Source organism: Microcebus murinus, chromosome 2, assembly GCF_040939455.1.
Source record: "Microcebus murinus isolate Inina chromosome 2, M.murinus_Inina_mat1.0, whole genome shotgun sequence".
NCBI classification, from domain to species: Eukaryota; Metazoa; Chordata; class Mammalia; order Primates; family Cheirogaleidae; genus Microcebus; species Microcebus murinus.
In genome coordinates, this window is record NC_134105.1 from 356,479 (window position 1) to 371,591 (window position 15,113).

The window sequence follows — 15,113 nt, forward strand, 5'->3', positions numbered from 1 at the left end:
GAGGCTCAGGGAGCGAAAGTAGCTTGCTCAGAGTGGCGCACATAGTAAGTGGGGGTGCCGGGTGGGGGCCTCGCGTCTGGGACCCCGAGTCTGTGGTCCTGCGCGCTGAGCCGCACGGCCTGTGTGGCTGCGTGGAAGGAGAGGGCAGGGTGGAGGCTGCGGGAAGGCCGGCCAGGTGGGCAGGGAGCAGTGGACGCCGGGTGGGGAGGGCAGCCCCAAGGGCCTCCCCGGTCTCCTCGCCCCACCGGGGAGGGGGAGAGCAAGCCCTGCCCAGGTGGCCCGGCCGCAGGCTGCGTAGGAGCTCAGCGGCACAGCTCGGGCAGCGTCCAGAAGTCAGAGCAGGGGCTGCACTCCCCCCACTCAGCACGGCCGAGCGGGTGCCCTCCAGGCTCTTCCGCTTTGAGAACCGGGTCCCACGGTCGCCACAGCCCTGCTGGCCAGCGCTGGGGTTTTCCCACGCTCCTGGAGGGCTGCAGGACAGGGCGGAGCCTAAGGTAGCCGGTCAGGCTCTGCGGGTGGCGGGGACAGCCCTGCACAGCTGGTCTGGCGTCTGGGGTCTGGGCTCCAGACCAGACTGCCCTGGGTTGTTTCTGCTTCTTGCTCAGGCCGTGGGCCTCCCCAGCCTGGACTCCTGGGGCTCTGGGCGGCCGAGAGGGGCGGGAGGGCCACGGCACCTCCTCCGGGGCTCCTCTGGTATCACTGCCCCCAACCCGATGCCGGGTTTTCTCCGTTTGTATGTTGTGATCCACGCTCCTTGCTGCGTGGTGGAGACAGGGCTGGGGGTCGTGCCCGTGCGTACCCAGCACAGAGCTCAGCTCGCAGGAGAAGCGGGCTTCTCCGTGTCACTGCCGTGCTGACGGGGTGTTGGGGGGTGGGGGTGCCTGGCCCTCCTGAACCACTGGTGCTGTGGCTGCTGCACCTGCCTGTGGGGAGGGGACTAGGACTATCGGTCCCTCTGCCCTCTTTGAGGTCCAGCTGGGCCGCCTGCAGCCAGGTTGGGAAGCCCCCAGGCTTCCCTGCGCTGCACTCTTGTGGGGACTGCAGCCTCAGCACCGCCCCTCCTCCAAGTTCAGACTTGTTCCCTAGGTCCTCTCCCCTCCCACACCGGCATCCTGTCGTCAGGGTGGTTTGGGGAGCAGCACCCCCTGGTCCTGGTTGGCAGCAGTGGGAGCTTTGCCTCCTTCGCCCCCCAGGGCATCTTGGATGGTCTGAGCTGGTCCTCAGGGAGGGATGCCGCCTGCCCGCTGTGCTGGCTGCCTGACCCCACCCAGGGGTCTCCACCTCCCCCAGCCAGGTGTGTGGCATCAGGTTTCAAGGGACACATGGTTCTGTCTCAACTGCCCTGCCCTGAGTAGCCCCATGGGGTGGTCTGCTCCGACGGACAGGGCAGCCCTGGCTGGCCAAGTGTGCTAGGAACAAGGGGAGGCTCTGCCCCCAAGCCCCGACCCCACCTGCCGGGCACCCGCTCCCACCCTGCTGGCCTGCACACGCTCCTGGAGCGAGCGGGAGGAGGATGCTATTGCCTGTGCCCAGCTCCTCCTCCCCAGCTCGGTGACAGAGGGAGTGGGGTGGGACAAACATTGGAAATGAGATTTTGGCACCTCGGCTCTCTGGGAGCAGACCCCCAGCACTGCCGTCTTTGCCCAGGGCGGTGGCAGGCAGCGGCTCACAGTACGGGTCGGGCCGCCGGGCAGCGCCTGCTCTCGGCTCTGGGAGTCCCGCTGTGCGGGCGCTGCCCAGACTTGCCGCCCGGGCCTGTGTCCGGGTCCCAGCGCCGCGCCGGGCTCGGCCCCCGCCTCGCCGCTGCTGGTAACTGATAGATAATTCATATTTTTCTCAAGTGCAATTCCACGTCGCTTGCTGCCTCCCTCCTCTCCCTGCCAGGAAAGCCCCCGCACCAGCCCCAAGTGACCGCAGCTGTTAATGGGGTCTTTGGCCTCTGCTTCGCCGAGGCCTGCGGTGGGTCTCCCCCGCCCCAGGAGGTCCGTCCGCCCTGACCCGCTTCCCTCAGACCTCGGGTCCTCTTGGGTACCACGGGTTCTGCAGGCCGCAGCTCCCGGGCTCATGTGCACGTGTGCACACATGCATGAGTGTGGACGCAGAGACACAGATGCAAGCACCCCCACACGTGCACGCACACATGGACACACCAGTGCACGTGTAAACACACAGCGCGCACGTGTGCGGGCCTCCCCGGTGCCTGTCCAGGGTTCTGGCACCCCTGCATCCCGCAGGGAGCCAGGAAGAGGAGGAGGTGGGTCTCGGGAAACTGGGCGGCTAGAGGAGGGATCTGTGTTTGGACATGAGACTGTACCCAGTGACAGGGCGAGGCTGGTGTTGGCGGGTGGGACATCGAGTGGCAGGACAGGGTGGAGCTGAGCTGCCTGCCCGGTGGCCCTCAGATCTGCCAGTGAGTTCCCTGATGCTTCCCCTCCCTGCCCTGGCATCCTCACCCGTCAGGGACATGGCCTGCCAAGGGGGAGGGGACAAATGAGCTGGCCCGTGGGACTTCTTAGCGAAGGGTGGTTTGTGGGTGCTGTCCTGGCAGAGGCTTGTCCTACTGGGGACTCGGGGTGAGGCAGATGCTGGGGAGGATCACCGCTGTCAGGGAGGGGACCGATGCCCGTTGGAGGGTGGCCAGGTGGCTGGTGGAGCTGGACCGGGGGTGGTGACACCACCCGCCTTTATCCCAGTTTCACACCCTCGCCTCCCCAGGTCAGTGGGGGCTGGAGCTTGGGCCGAGCCTCTGTGCCCCGATGGCCCCTCCTGTCCCGAGCGCCCCCCGCAGTGGGCAGTGGGGTGGGTGGCTGGTCCCAGGAGTCCCTCAGAGCAGAGAGGGTGAGCAGGAGCGATTTCGCCATCGGAACAGTCGCATATGGCAGCATCTGGATGCTGCCGTGCCGCCCGCCCGGCCCAGCCTCCTCCTGCCACCCGCCCCCCCATGCCCCTGCTAGGCCTCTCCAGGGGAGGGGGACTGTCCTCAGTGTTTGGGAAGCTTGGGGACGGGACTCTGAGGTCAGGCAAGAGGGCTTTGTGTGGTAGGAAACCCCGGCTCAGCGTGGCATTGCCTCGGGGCAAGCTGAGTGACACCACCCACAGCCCGAGAGAGGTGGGCTGCCGTGGGCGGGACTGTGAGGCCACGCACAGGGGTGGTGGGAGTCCTCAGCTCAGACAGATGGCCTGGACTCGGCCCCCTGGATGACCTCCAGCCGCCCTCAGACTCCGTGTGTGTGCGCGTGTGTGTCCGTCCCGGGGAGTGCTGGCTCCACGCGGCGTGAGAGCCACCGCTCCGCGCCCTGGGAGGAGCAGTGGCGGCGGGCGGGGCGGGAGGCACAAAGGCTCTGCTAGGGATTCCTGGGGAGAATGAGGCTGAGTCAACACTAATGGGTTCGGGAGAAAACTTTCCAGCCCCTCGGAGGTTTGCAAGCAGGAGAATAATAGCGGAGGTGTCCCAACATGACCGTGGTATCAATTGCGTTATCCTAAAAGTTTATGGAATGCATAAGTGGAATTAATACCTTTTACTGGCACCAGAAGCAATTATGTGTATTTAAAGGCGAGGGAAGAGCTCTAACAATGTTTATTGTGGAGATGAAACGTGGATTATTAGGGGAAACAAGATCACTTAGGGAAAAATTGCCGCAATTGCTCGCGTTGCGTGGCGGAGCTCCGCGGAGGGAGCTTCCGTAGGCTGGCGCTGGCGGGGTCGGTGCCGCACGGAGCGTTGGCGCTTCTCTCTCCGTCCTCCCGAGAGGCTGGAGGAATCCCCGGGTCGTGGAGGTCCCAGAACTTGGCCTTGGAGGCTGTGTGTGAGGCCGGGCGGGCCCCAGCTCTGAGTCCCCGGGTCCTGGCTGCAGCTGGATACTGGCATTCGGGTCCCAGGAGCTGAGCGGGGCGCCCCAGCCCGCAGCCCCTCCCCACATACCACCTGGTTCTTGTAGGGGACTCGGGGGAGAACCCCCCGTGGGATGGGGTTCCACCCCGTAGGTTTGGGGCTGCGGAGGGACTCGCTCCAATTCAAATGATGAACGTCTGTTCGCTAGGACTTGTTTCCAGAATGCAGATGGCTCTGTGGACCCACGTCTGATCAGCAGGGCTGGCGGTGACATCACAGAGCCCTGTGCAAGGCCCCGAAGCGAGTGGCAGGCAGGCCCCTACTCCCCTAGAGGGCGGGCCAGGGTCATCATCAGAAGGGACGTGGCCCTCACAGCCTGAGTGCAGTATCAGCACGGCCCACGGCCTCCCTGGGTGCGGACCCCGCCCGTCCACTGCTCCCTGCTCTGTGGGGCGGGGCCCCAGGGACCCTCTGGGGCCCAGGTGAGCTGATGGTCAGGAGGTGCTGCCCGCACAGGTGCGCCCAGCTGTGCCTGGGAGAAGCCTCAGGTGGGGCCGGGCTATAGCACCCCAGTGCGCCTCCCACTGCTTTCTGTGGGCAAGCGCCAGGGTGAGCAGTCAGGGAGAATCTGGCCCCATCCGCTTTCACTGCCTGTTTTTTATTGACAGGTGAGAGTCCCTCAAGAGCACTCTATAATTAGAACGTTTTATAATTAGAATGCTCCAGGGCTGACCAGGCTCAGAGCCTCGGAGGTGAGGACCCAGGCCAGCCCTCTCACCTCTGCTGTGCCCCCAAGTCCACCCTCCCAGGCCTGGCCCACCCACCCGCCTGCACCCCAGTTTCGCTGGCCCTGCTCCATAGGTGGGGAGGAGGCCACAGGGGGGCCACAGCCCAGATGCAGCCCTGGGTGGCCTGGGCCTTGGGCCACGTGGGACCCTGGGCGAGGGGAGGGTCACAGCTGAGCCCTGAGTCGGTGTTTTGCTTCCCAACCCAGGGGGACTCCTGCCACCTGGGGCCGTGGTCAGTGTGGGATTTGCTCAGATCTCAAACTGGGAGGCCTTGGTCAGGGTGCATGGACAGGTACCCCACCCTCTGTGGCCCGGGGGCCCAGCCCAGACGTCTGCCGGTGCAGCCCCTGCCTCCAGGAGGAGAAACCACTTACCACACCCCGTTATCCGTCCCTTCTCCTGGGAGGCTCAGAAAGGGCGGGGGGCAGAATGTTCTAGGCCAGCGGTACCCAACCTTTTTGGCACCAAGGACTGTTTTCATGAAAGACAATTTTTGCACAGACCAAGGACGGGGGTGGTTTCAGGGTGCACTTTGTTTCCATTATTAGGACATTGTGATACATAGTGAAATAATCGCACGGCTCACTGTAGGCTGGGGACCCGTTCTCCCCATCACAGGTGTGAGGCCCGGAGACTGTGGCGGAGGATGGTGTCCGCAGCTTGGGGCTGGGCCGGGGCTGCAGGGGCTGGAACGGGTTCAGAGCATTTCAGGGAAGAAAACCCCCTTTGGGAAAGTGAACAGCACTCTAGGCTTCAGCGAATAAGGAGGTTAGAGGTCCACGGGGGAAGCCAGGCAGAGGCTGAAGCCGAGGGCACCCCAAGGATTGCAGGCCCCCCTACCTGCTGCCCCCGCCGGGGCCCCCGCTGCCGCATGGTGCCCCATTTCCTTACACCCAGCACCGAGGGCACCGCTCTGCAGGGGAATCGGACATTTAGATCTGCCCCTGGTGCATCACTGAATGTCTGTCTATACGGTCCAGTGAAAGCCTAGATTGCAGCCAACTATTGCCTACAGAGCTGAAACCCCACATGTCCACTGCCACCTCCAGCTGGGCCCAGCCCAGCCCCCGAGGCCCACCTGCACCCGACCACAGTCAGTGCCCAGAGGGCGTGTCCACAGCCAGAGGCTCGGGGACTGTCCTGTGTGCACCCTCTGGCCCCAGGGCGCCATTCCAATCACCGTGGCTGGCAAAGCCAGGCCAGCTCGAAAGGCCTCAGTTAATCTTGTCAAAGCCACGAGTCAGGGTGGGGCTGAGGGTGGCGGGGGCTTCCTCCCCCAGCAGCCAGGGGGCCCCTGTGGTGAGCAGAGCGGGCTGGCCGCCAGGCTCCCTGCTGTGCTCCATGCCGGCCAGCTCCACGGCCGACAGCCCGCCATCTGGGTCCTTGCCAGGGTGTTTCTGCAGGAGGCCAGCGGGGAGGCCAGCCAGGGGCCGCGGGGCAGCCAGGCACGAGCTCTCCAGCTGCAGCATCAGAAACCAAGTTTGTGGGCAGAAGAACCGAGTTTCAACCCGGCAGGAGGAGGCAGAAGCTCAGGGTGGTGCTTGGGACACTCTGTGTCCTCAGATGGGAGGGGCAGCTGCAGGTGGGAGTTCTGGGGCTCCCTGCACACCCAGCCCTACCTGTCCCCAAGGACCCAGGACACTGCCCTGCCACCCGCTCTGTGCCCAAGGCCCCCAGACGGGGTGCCCGGGTCACAGAATAAGAGCAGATAGAGTTCTCTGCCTGGGGGCTTCCAGGAAGCTTCTTCCTGCCAGGGCCGGGGCAGGGTGAGAATGGTGACAGCTCCCACCTGGTGCCACCATCAGGACGACGCCCTTGGGGCAGGCACCGGGACTTGGGCCCAGCACACAGCATCTGGCACCAAAGCAGAGGCTGGAGCTATCCGGGCCAGCTGCCTCCCGCCCTGGCCAGCCACCCCCCGGCCAGCTGCCTGGGAGCCCCCACCACAGACGGCCTGTGTCAGTCTCGTTGTCAAGGAACATGCCCTCCCCAGCAGGACCAGGGCATATCGGGCGCCCTGCCCGTCCGTCCCCGTTCCCCCGAGGGGCTTAGGCACATGTCCCGCCTGAACGCCTCTTTGCACTGCAGTCTTCATGGGACCCAGAGGTGCTAAGGGCCACTCTGCCAGGACCCCGACATCAGGGCCCAGGACCCAAGTCAAGCCCAGCAGTGACAAGGGGCTGGGAGATGGAGCTTGGAGTGCAGGCAGCCCTGGCCTGGGTGCCGGTCCACCCCGGCCTAGCCGGCAGCCTTGGAAGCAAAGATCTGGGTCGATAAACAGATGACTGATGTCTGACCTCACCGAGCAAAGGTCGTGTGTGGGTCCAGCACAGAGCAAGCACCCGTGGATGGTGGCCGGTGGCCGTGAGGATGGAACCGGAGCCTTGCAGAGAAGGCAGCATGACTGTGCCCCATTCCCCGGTGGGGGTGCACAGTGCTCCCCCTCTTCCTTGGTCTCCCCCCAGCAGAGACAGAACCCCCCAGGCTTCCCTTGGACCCAGCAGGCCCTTCGCCTCTCCCCTGGGTGTGGCCCTCGTCTCTGGCGTGGGCCTCAGCTCCGGACCGGTGCCCTGGGGTCTCTTACGCTGCAGGGGGGACACAGCCTGTCCTGGGCCCAGCATGCACCTGCTTCCCTTCCCGACCCTGACTGTTGCCCGAGAAGGAAGTCCCCGGAGGCAGTCGTGCATGGCACGGGGGCTGGGCAGGCGGGAGTGTGCACTCCTCTCCCAGGCAGTGGCGCTTCCAGGCCCTGAGAGCCCCTCCTGTGGCTCCTGCTCACCTCGTTGGGACCTGGCTCAAGGTCATGGGGGGTCAGGCTGCCCGACTCCTGAGGGTGTCCCAGCACCCCTGGGCTGCCCCTCCGCAGCCTCCGGGATTCCACCAGACAGTAGTCAGGGCTGAGGGTTTGACATCTGCAAAGCATGTTTCTGCTTCCGGTTCACTTTCCCCTGGGCTCCTGTTCCGGGAAGCCCTGGAGGGGGTGTCGGCAGATGCATCTGTCCCCTGCCCCTACCCTGCCCCCCCAGCCAGGAGCTTTTGAGGAATCACAGGCCTTCTTTATCAGGCACTTCTCTGGGCCAGGCACTGCCCGTGGGCTTCCAGCCCCCGGGAGCTCCCTGGAGCCCTCAGCCACCTGGCCTGTGGGCTGTGGGCTTTCTGGCCTGGGGATGTTCATCGCTTCTTGACCTGGGCGGCTCCAGCTCAATGCCAGGTGCTCTGAAGCAGGTGAGGGAGATGGTCACGTGTGCCCCCTCCCACTCCCAGCTATGGCTTCCCTGGGCAGGGACCAGCCACCCTGACATCCTGCCAGAACCCACCAAGCTCCCAGCGTCCCAGGATGGAGCGAGGCTGTGCACCAGTGCAGGGCACAAGGCTCCCCCGAAGGGGTGCTCACAGGGTGGTCTGTGTGGCTCCTGTCACCCAAGGAGACCCTCCTCACCTGGAAGGGAGGGACCCAGGGGGACCATAATCCTGGGGCTCTTGACCGAGGTCCTGCGTGGGTTTTGGGGGCTCAATCTGTGAACTCACCAATTTCATGCCAAGTGTTTGTGGCTTAGCCCTGGGGGCTTTTCTAGGGAAAGAAAGGGTCCGGGGATTTTGGGGGGTGGGGTCTGCAACGCACAAGGGAAAAAAATGTGGCTCTAAACACACACACACACACACACACACGTGTGCACACATGCATGGAAAGTGGATAAAAGTGGACTATAAAAAAAAATCATTTAAAAAATAAAGCCCCCACTGCAGGCCCGTCTTCCAGAATCTGTTGTAACAGATTCACCCAAGCTGGTTAACGGTATTTGCGGTTTGCAAGATGCTGCACGTCCCGGGAAAATGACAGACACGTTATTATCACCTCTCCACTGTCCTCCTGCCCAAACCTGCCCGCGCCGGGCGCCCAGCTGCTGGGGAGAGGGCGCGAGGAAATTAACAGCCCTACGCCACCGCCCCCCCACCCTGCGCCAGCCCTGCCAGGCCGGGGCTCCCAGCCAGGCCGCCCATCTTGGACCGGGGTGGGGGAGGGGAGGGCGGGGAGGAGGGGTCGAGGGGAGAGGCGGGTGGGGGAAGGGCGGCACACCGCAGTGTTTGGGCAAAGCATTTCCTGCAAGCACTCGGAGTACACGCATCCCGGGCAGGCAAGTCTAGACAGCGCTGTGTCAACAGCCGAAGATAAATAAGGTTTTATCAGCTCGGAATCTGTTGAAACACATCCATCTAGCGGTTCTGGGGAAGGAGAGGGCAGGAGGGAGGGAGGGTGGCGGAGGGGAAGCGTCTCCACATGACCTTTTCTATGGAAGGGGCAGCCACCCCAGTCCCCTCCTGCCGCTTCCCGGGTCTGGGGAGCAGGAAGGAGCTTGGGGACCTTCCATATGTGGGGCTCCCTCCTGTCCTGCGGCCGGCCACCAGTGTCACCAGCTGACCAGCTGATGCTGCAGGTCTGGGAGAACTGAAGGCGTCCTCCTCCCCAGACATTCTGCCCGACCTGGGCCAGGCTGGACTCGGGGTCCAATCCGTTGCCAGTGCGGGGCTGGCGGGTGTGCCCGGAAGGCCCCGTGAGCATCGTGCTGGAGACACGCCGTGGGGAGCGGGGCCAGGCCCAGGGCTCTGGCAGCCTTTCGGGACACAGAGGGGACGAGGGGTGCTCACTCCGCCCTGGGGCAGTGGCCTTGTCACTGTGGCTCTGGGCCTGGGCCTCCCTCCTAGCCGGGCTGCCATAGTGAGAGGTCCGGCCACCGCTGCGGTACCAGGGACAGCTCCCAGCGCCGGCTCCGCCCCACACCCTGTGCCTGTGTCAACTGCACCTCCACCCCTCCCCCACCTGCCTCCTCAGTTCCCCAGGCCGGCTCACCTGGGTCCCACCCCCACCCCGGAGACAATCCCCTGGGAGTTCGGAGGGGCGGGTCTGGCTCTGCAGACCTTATCTTCCAGAATCTTCCATAATGGTCCCCCCCCTGTCTGCAGAATTGCTGTGAGGCTGCTGCCATGGTCCAGGCAGCAAGGAGCCCAGGCTCCGTGGAGGACAGCGGCCACCAGGGCTGGGGCGGGAGCCCAGGGGAAGAGCCAGGGTGGTCCTGCAGGGGCGGGCTGTCAGGGAGCCACAGGGACAACATCATGTGGGAACACGGCTGAGAATCCTGGGCCGCCAACCCTCCCTCCAGGTGAGGCGGGGCTGCAGGGCCCTGTCACACCTGGGCTGCCCACCTTGGTCCCTGCCTTGTGACCCCATCTCAGGCCTGGGGGGTTTGGTCCTAGAGTGAGGACCACAGGGGCACCAGGCATGCATGCTGGAGGAGGGGAGCCCTCCCCCTTCCCCACTCCCACCTTGGCACCAACAGCCACACCCCCTGGTCACCTTGTCACACCACTGACACCTGCCGGCCGGCTCTTCTAAGCTGTCATGTGCACCGAGTCACTGGTTAGGTCCTGAGAGGTTTGTCTTGAAGCAAATGCCAGAGCCAGACTGGGGACCCCCACGCCAGACCTCAGAGCTATTCTGCAGCTGCCCCGGGCCAGGCCTGCCTCCCTCCCCTCAGCCTGCTGTCCTTAGGCACCTGAGTCCTGGCAAACAATAGGCGCTCAACAAATGCTTGGTGAATGGATGGCTCTCCCAGTCCTTTCAGCCCTCTGTCACCAGCTGTGTTCGGGTCTCTGCGAGGCCCGCCGCCCCATGGGCCGCTCCACCATCCCCACAGTGCTCACAAGCATGTCCCCGTGTGAGACTGCACAACTGCTAAGTCAGGGACGTGTTCTGAAGCCTCACTTGTTAGTAAGCAAGAGGGCCGGGCACTAAACTGGCACCTAGTGTTTGCTTTGGGCAGGGCTGCTGCTGCCCTAAGCACAGGTTCCCTCAGTGCTGGGGGGTCCCCTGTGCTCTGCGGATGTCACCCCGTGTGTCTCTCCCAGGGGTGGGCTGGAGGACGTGCGGAGTCAGTGTGCATTTACTGAGTGCCAGCTGCACACGATATGTCACTGATGAGAGGAGGGGGATGTGTGCTCTGCACACAGGAGGTGCTCCATAAATGCTCGGCAGTGGGTAGCTCGCTGTGAAGGCTGCCCTGGGCCCCGGAGAAGCCCGGAAGCCTCTTCTGCACTTGCTGGCCCCGCGTCCCCTCACCTGTGTGGTGCTAGCACAGAGAGCCTGGCCCACCCGGCCCCTCCTGTCCCCAAGCAGCACAGACGGGGACCACGCTGCCCCGTGCCGGCTGGAGGAGGCCCGTGTCCCAGGAGCCAGAGCCCGGACACAGGCTGCTCAGAGGGCAGCCGAGGGCCCGTCTGTCTGAGCCCTGGGAAGGATGACCTGCTTGCCCTCCAGAGGGGTGCTTCGGGCGGTGAAGGGGGCACTGGACATCAGCGGTCACCTGCAAGGGAATGAGATTGACCCCACAACGAGGATGCTGCTCTTCTCCCTGGGTGGCCCTGGGGCTCCCCCCTCCGCCCCCCAGCCCGGGACCACCCCCTTTGCAGGGCTGAGGCTGCCTGCTCTGCAGGGTGTTTGCTGCTGCTCTGCACGGCGCCCGGCCCCACCTGCAGGGCTGTGCTTGGGGACTGTTCCTTGTGTTTAAACAGAGGGCTGAGTCCCAGGACACGCTGCTTCCTGCTCAAGCTCCGAGCCCAAGGTGGGGGCAATGGGCTGCCCTGGGCTCCGGGCCCCCAGGTGGCGGGGGACCTGGGCGGGGCAGGCCCTGCAGGCATCCAGTTCCTATCCATAGGAGCCACTGAGTGGAGACTGCCCCCTGTCTGTCCCTATAGCCCCTCACGCTCATGGCTGAGTTTCAGGCCGAGGGCTCCCAGGGCCCTGGGGACCCAGACCCACCCGCCCTGACTCATGGCCCCATCAGCTTCAACTCCCCGTCTCTCTCTTCCTTTTCCCTCCTTGACTTTCCTGTGCATTTACTTGCTGAGCCACTGTGTCCCTGTGTCTCCTGGTGACCAGGGGGTCAGGGCCCCCCTCTTTCATGTTGGCAAAGGAAAAGCTCTGGGGGGAGGGTGGGTTCCACCTGCTCCTTCCCTGGTTCTACCAGCGGCTCCCTGTGTCCAGCCTCAGTTTCCCTGGCTGTACCGTGGTAGAGTGTGGGAGTGTTCTCCAGGACACTGGCTGTGGTACCTTGTTATTCGGAGTCACTGGGGGTGCAGGGTGCAGAGGGATGGAGCAGGGGCAGGAATCTGAGAATGAGACCGGAACATTCCCGGCGTCCCTGCGGGAAGAGGGCTGAGTCCCTGGCGGTTCCCCGGGGGCTCGTCACTGGGGCTGTCAGCCAGCTCGGACAGCAACGGATGCCCCTGCGGTGGCTGCAGCAGGGTCACCGTTGGAACCCATGAGGGTTGGCCTTGGTGCTCAGAGGGGAAACTGAGACCCAAGGGGATGGATGCTGGAGGTCCCTGTGGTGGCTCGACCAGGACGGGCGTCATCTGGCCGGCCCTGGGCAGACCTCACATCCCCTCACGTCGTGGGCTGGCGGTACTGGGGCTGCGTGGCCAGCGGGGCCCCCACAGTGGCCCAGACTACGCCACGCAGCTGCGGGGACTGAGGGCTGCAGCAGGATGGGGCTGTCAGAGTCCCCGGGGTGGCCGAGGTCATGGGCCACGGGCCACATGTGAGGCTGTCACACTGATCCAGGGGTTCTCTGCCGGTGCACAAATGGGTAAGGGGAGCCCACCTGTGTGCAAACACTGGAGAAGCCTGACTCTGGGCTTCTTAAAGCAGACCCGATGATGCCCACCCTCCTCTTCAAACCACTGCAGCCGGGGCCCGAGGTCCCCTCTGGGGACTCCCTGTCCCCCAGCCCACCCCCGGTAGCTCCTTCTCCCTCTTCTGGCCTTTACCGTCCTCAGCCATAAACAGCCATAAAACGGACGTGACGGTACCTTCCTCTCCAGCGCGATCCGGGCGCAGAGCACCGAGCCTGGCTGCAGCCGACACTCGAGCCATGGCGTCACTGCACACAAATCACGTGACGGCAGTGCAGCGGGTTCCGGGGCAGAGGTGCCCGTGTCTGGGCTCTGAAGAGAGGACGCTGGAGGAGCTCGGAGGAGGGGGTGCACGTGCACATGGGCAGTCCTCATGGGGTGCAGGAGGAAGGGGCTCCCATGGGGAGGACGCAGCCGGGCGAGGGTGGGGAGCTGGCACCGCAGGGCTCAACCGCCCCCTTCCCCACCAGTACTCCCCGCTGCTGAAGAAGCTCTACTGCCAGATCGCCAAGACGTGCCCTATCCAGGTCAAGGTGTCCACCCCGCCGCCCCCGGGCACCGCCATCCGCGCCATGCCTGTTTACAAGAAGGCGGAGCATGTGACCGACATCGTGAAGCGCTGCCCCAACCACGAGCTCGGGAGGGACTTCAATGAAGGTGAGGGCCCCACTGGGCCTCAGTCTGGGCGCCCCAGCCTGCAAGGGCAGAGAGAAGGAGGTGGCGAGTGGGCGAATGGCATGGGCTCGGCCATTCCCGCAAGAGCCGCCCCTGATTTGGGGAGGGGCTGGTGCTCCGGGGCAGGGTGGGGGTCTGGGAGGAGCCTGAGGTGCTGGACGGGCTTCTGGGCCCTGGGCACCCTGTGCGGAGTGGCACCCCTGTCCCGTGTGCCGGGGCCAGGCACCCAAGGGCACGAAGGCTGCCAGCAGGCACGAGCCCCACCTGGGAGGCCCGCAGGGCTGGGCTGGCGTCCAGCTCTGCTGAGACACGCCTGGCACGGGGCGGGCAGACCACGCTAGACCCCGGAGGGCGCCCCCCTGAAGCAGCGACGCCTCCCGGCAGGACAGTCTGCCCCGGCCAGCCACCTCATCCGCGTGGAAGGCAACAACCTCTCGCAGTACGTGGACGACCCCGTCACTGGCAGGCAGAGCGTCGTGGTGCCCTACGAGCCCCCACAGGTAGGCCGGGGCCACAGAGGGGGGGGGCCCTGGGGCGGACACCCCGTCTCACTTCATTGGCCGAGCTGTTTGTCCTCTGACTCCCCGAGCTAAGTGTCGTCATGGGGGGCACCTTCCTCACCACACGGGCCCTTCCCCTCCCCTGCACGTGCGCCACTGTCACCTTTTTTTTTTTTTTTGTCAGAGTCTCACTCTGTTGCCCAGGCTAGAGTGAGTGCCGTGCCATCAGCCTAGCTCACAGCAACCTCAAACTCCTGGGCTCAAACGATCCTTCTGCCTCAGCCTCCCGAGTAGCTGGGACTACAGGCATGCGCCACCATGCCCGGCTAATTTTCATATATATATATTTTTTAGTTGTCCAGCTAATTTGTTTCTATTTTTAGCAGAGACAGGGTCTTCCTCTTGCTCAGGCTGGTTTCGAACTCCTGAGCTTGAGTGATCCACCCACCTCGGCCTCCCAGAGTGCTAGGATTACAGGTGTGAGCCACCGCACCCGGCCTTCACTGTCACCTTCTTGACCACCACTGTGCTCTAGCCCTGGACCTGCCAAGGGCCCTCTCTGGGCCTCAGTGTCCCCAGCGCTATAGTGGGGGTGGGTCAGACGACCCCCAGGCCTTCAGCTTGCCCTCCCTTCATGCCTGGACACAAGGATGAGGTGCTGGGGTGGTCCCGGCCTGCTTAGACCAGATGGGTTGGCTGACAAAGCAGCGAACCAGCGCCTGCTCCTAATGGTAAGGTCTACTCTGGGAGCTGCAGGACCCGGAAGGGCCCCTCGGCCAGGCAGGGGCCCAGAGAGGCTAAGGCCCCATGTGGGGAGGGCCTGCAGTGAGGAGAGAGCTAACCAGGCCACTAAGTGTATATGCAGGGGCTGGCGGGGGTGCAGGCTACAAGTGCTGTACAGCTGTACGGGGTGCAGGCTGGGAGAGGTGTAAGGCTATAGGGGGTGCAGGCTGGGAGGGTGTAAGGCTATAGGGGGTGCAGGCTGGGAGGGTGTAAGGCTGTGGGGGTTGCAGGCTGGAGGGGTGTAAGGCTGTGGGGGGTGCAGGCTGGGAGGGTGTAAGGCTGTGGGGGGTGCAGGCTGGGAGGGGTGTAAGGATATAGGGGGTGCAGGCTGGGAGAGATGTAAGGCTGTGGGGGGTGCAGGCTGGGAGGGGTGTAAGGCTATAGGGGGCACAGGCTGGGAGAGATGTAAGGCTATAGGGGGCACAGGCTGGGAGGGGTATAAGGCTGTGGGGGGTGCAGGCTGGGAGGGGTGTAAGGCTATAGGGGGTGCAGGCTGGAGGGGTGTAAGGCTGTGGGGGGTGCAGGCTGGGAGGGTGTAAGGCTATAGGGGGTGCAGGCTGGAGGGGTGTAAGGCTGTGGGGGGTGCAGGCTGGGAGGGTATAAGGCTATAGGGGGTGCAGGCTGGAGGGGTGTAAGGCTGTGGGGGGTGCAGGCTGGGAGGGGTGTAAGGCTATAGGGGGTGCAGGCTGGAGGGGTGTAAGGCTGTGGGGGGTGCAGGCTGGGAGGGTGTAAGGCTATAGGGGGCACAGGCTGGGAGGGGTATAAGGCTATAGGGGGTGCAGGCTGGGAGGGGTATAAGGCTATAGGGGGTGCAGGCTGGGAGAGATGTAAGGCTGTGGGGGG

The 15,113-nt window shown here is 64.5% G+C and overlaps 1 protein-coding gene across 3 annotated transcripts in view; it reads left to right on the forward strand.

Moving 5' to 3' along the window:
• TP73 (tumor protein p73) overlaps positions 1 to 15,113 on the forward strand; it is a 47,386-nt gene that overhangs the window by 25,417 nt on the left and 6,856 nt on the right. For all 3 annotated transcript variants that reach the window (XM_075993361.1, XM_075993358.1, XM_012775784.3), the window contains 2 exons: positions 12,783 to 12,969; positions 13,372 to 13,487. In XM_075993361.1, the coding sequence (XP_075849476.1) occupies positions 12,783 to 12,969; positions 13,372 to 13,487 (303 nt within the window). The remainder of the gene's footprint in view (positions 1 to 12,782; positions 12,970 to 13,371; positions 13,488 to 15,113) is intronic.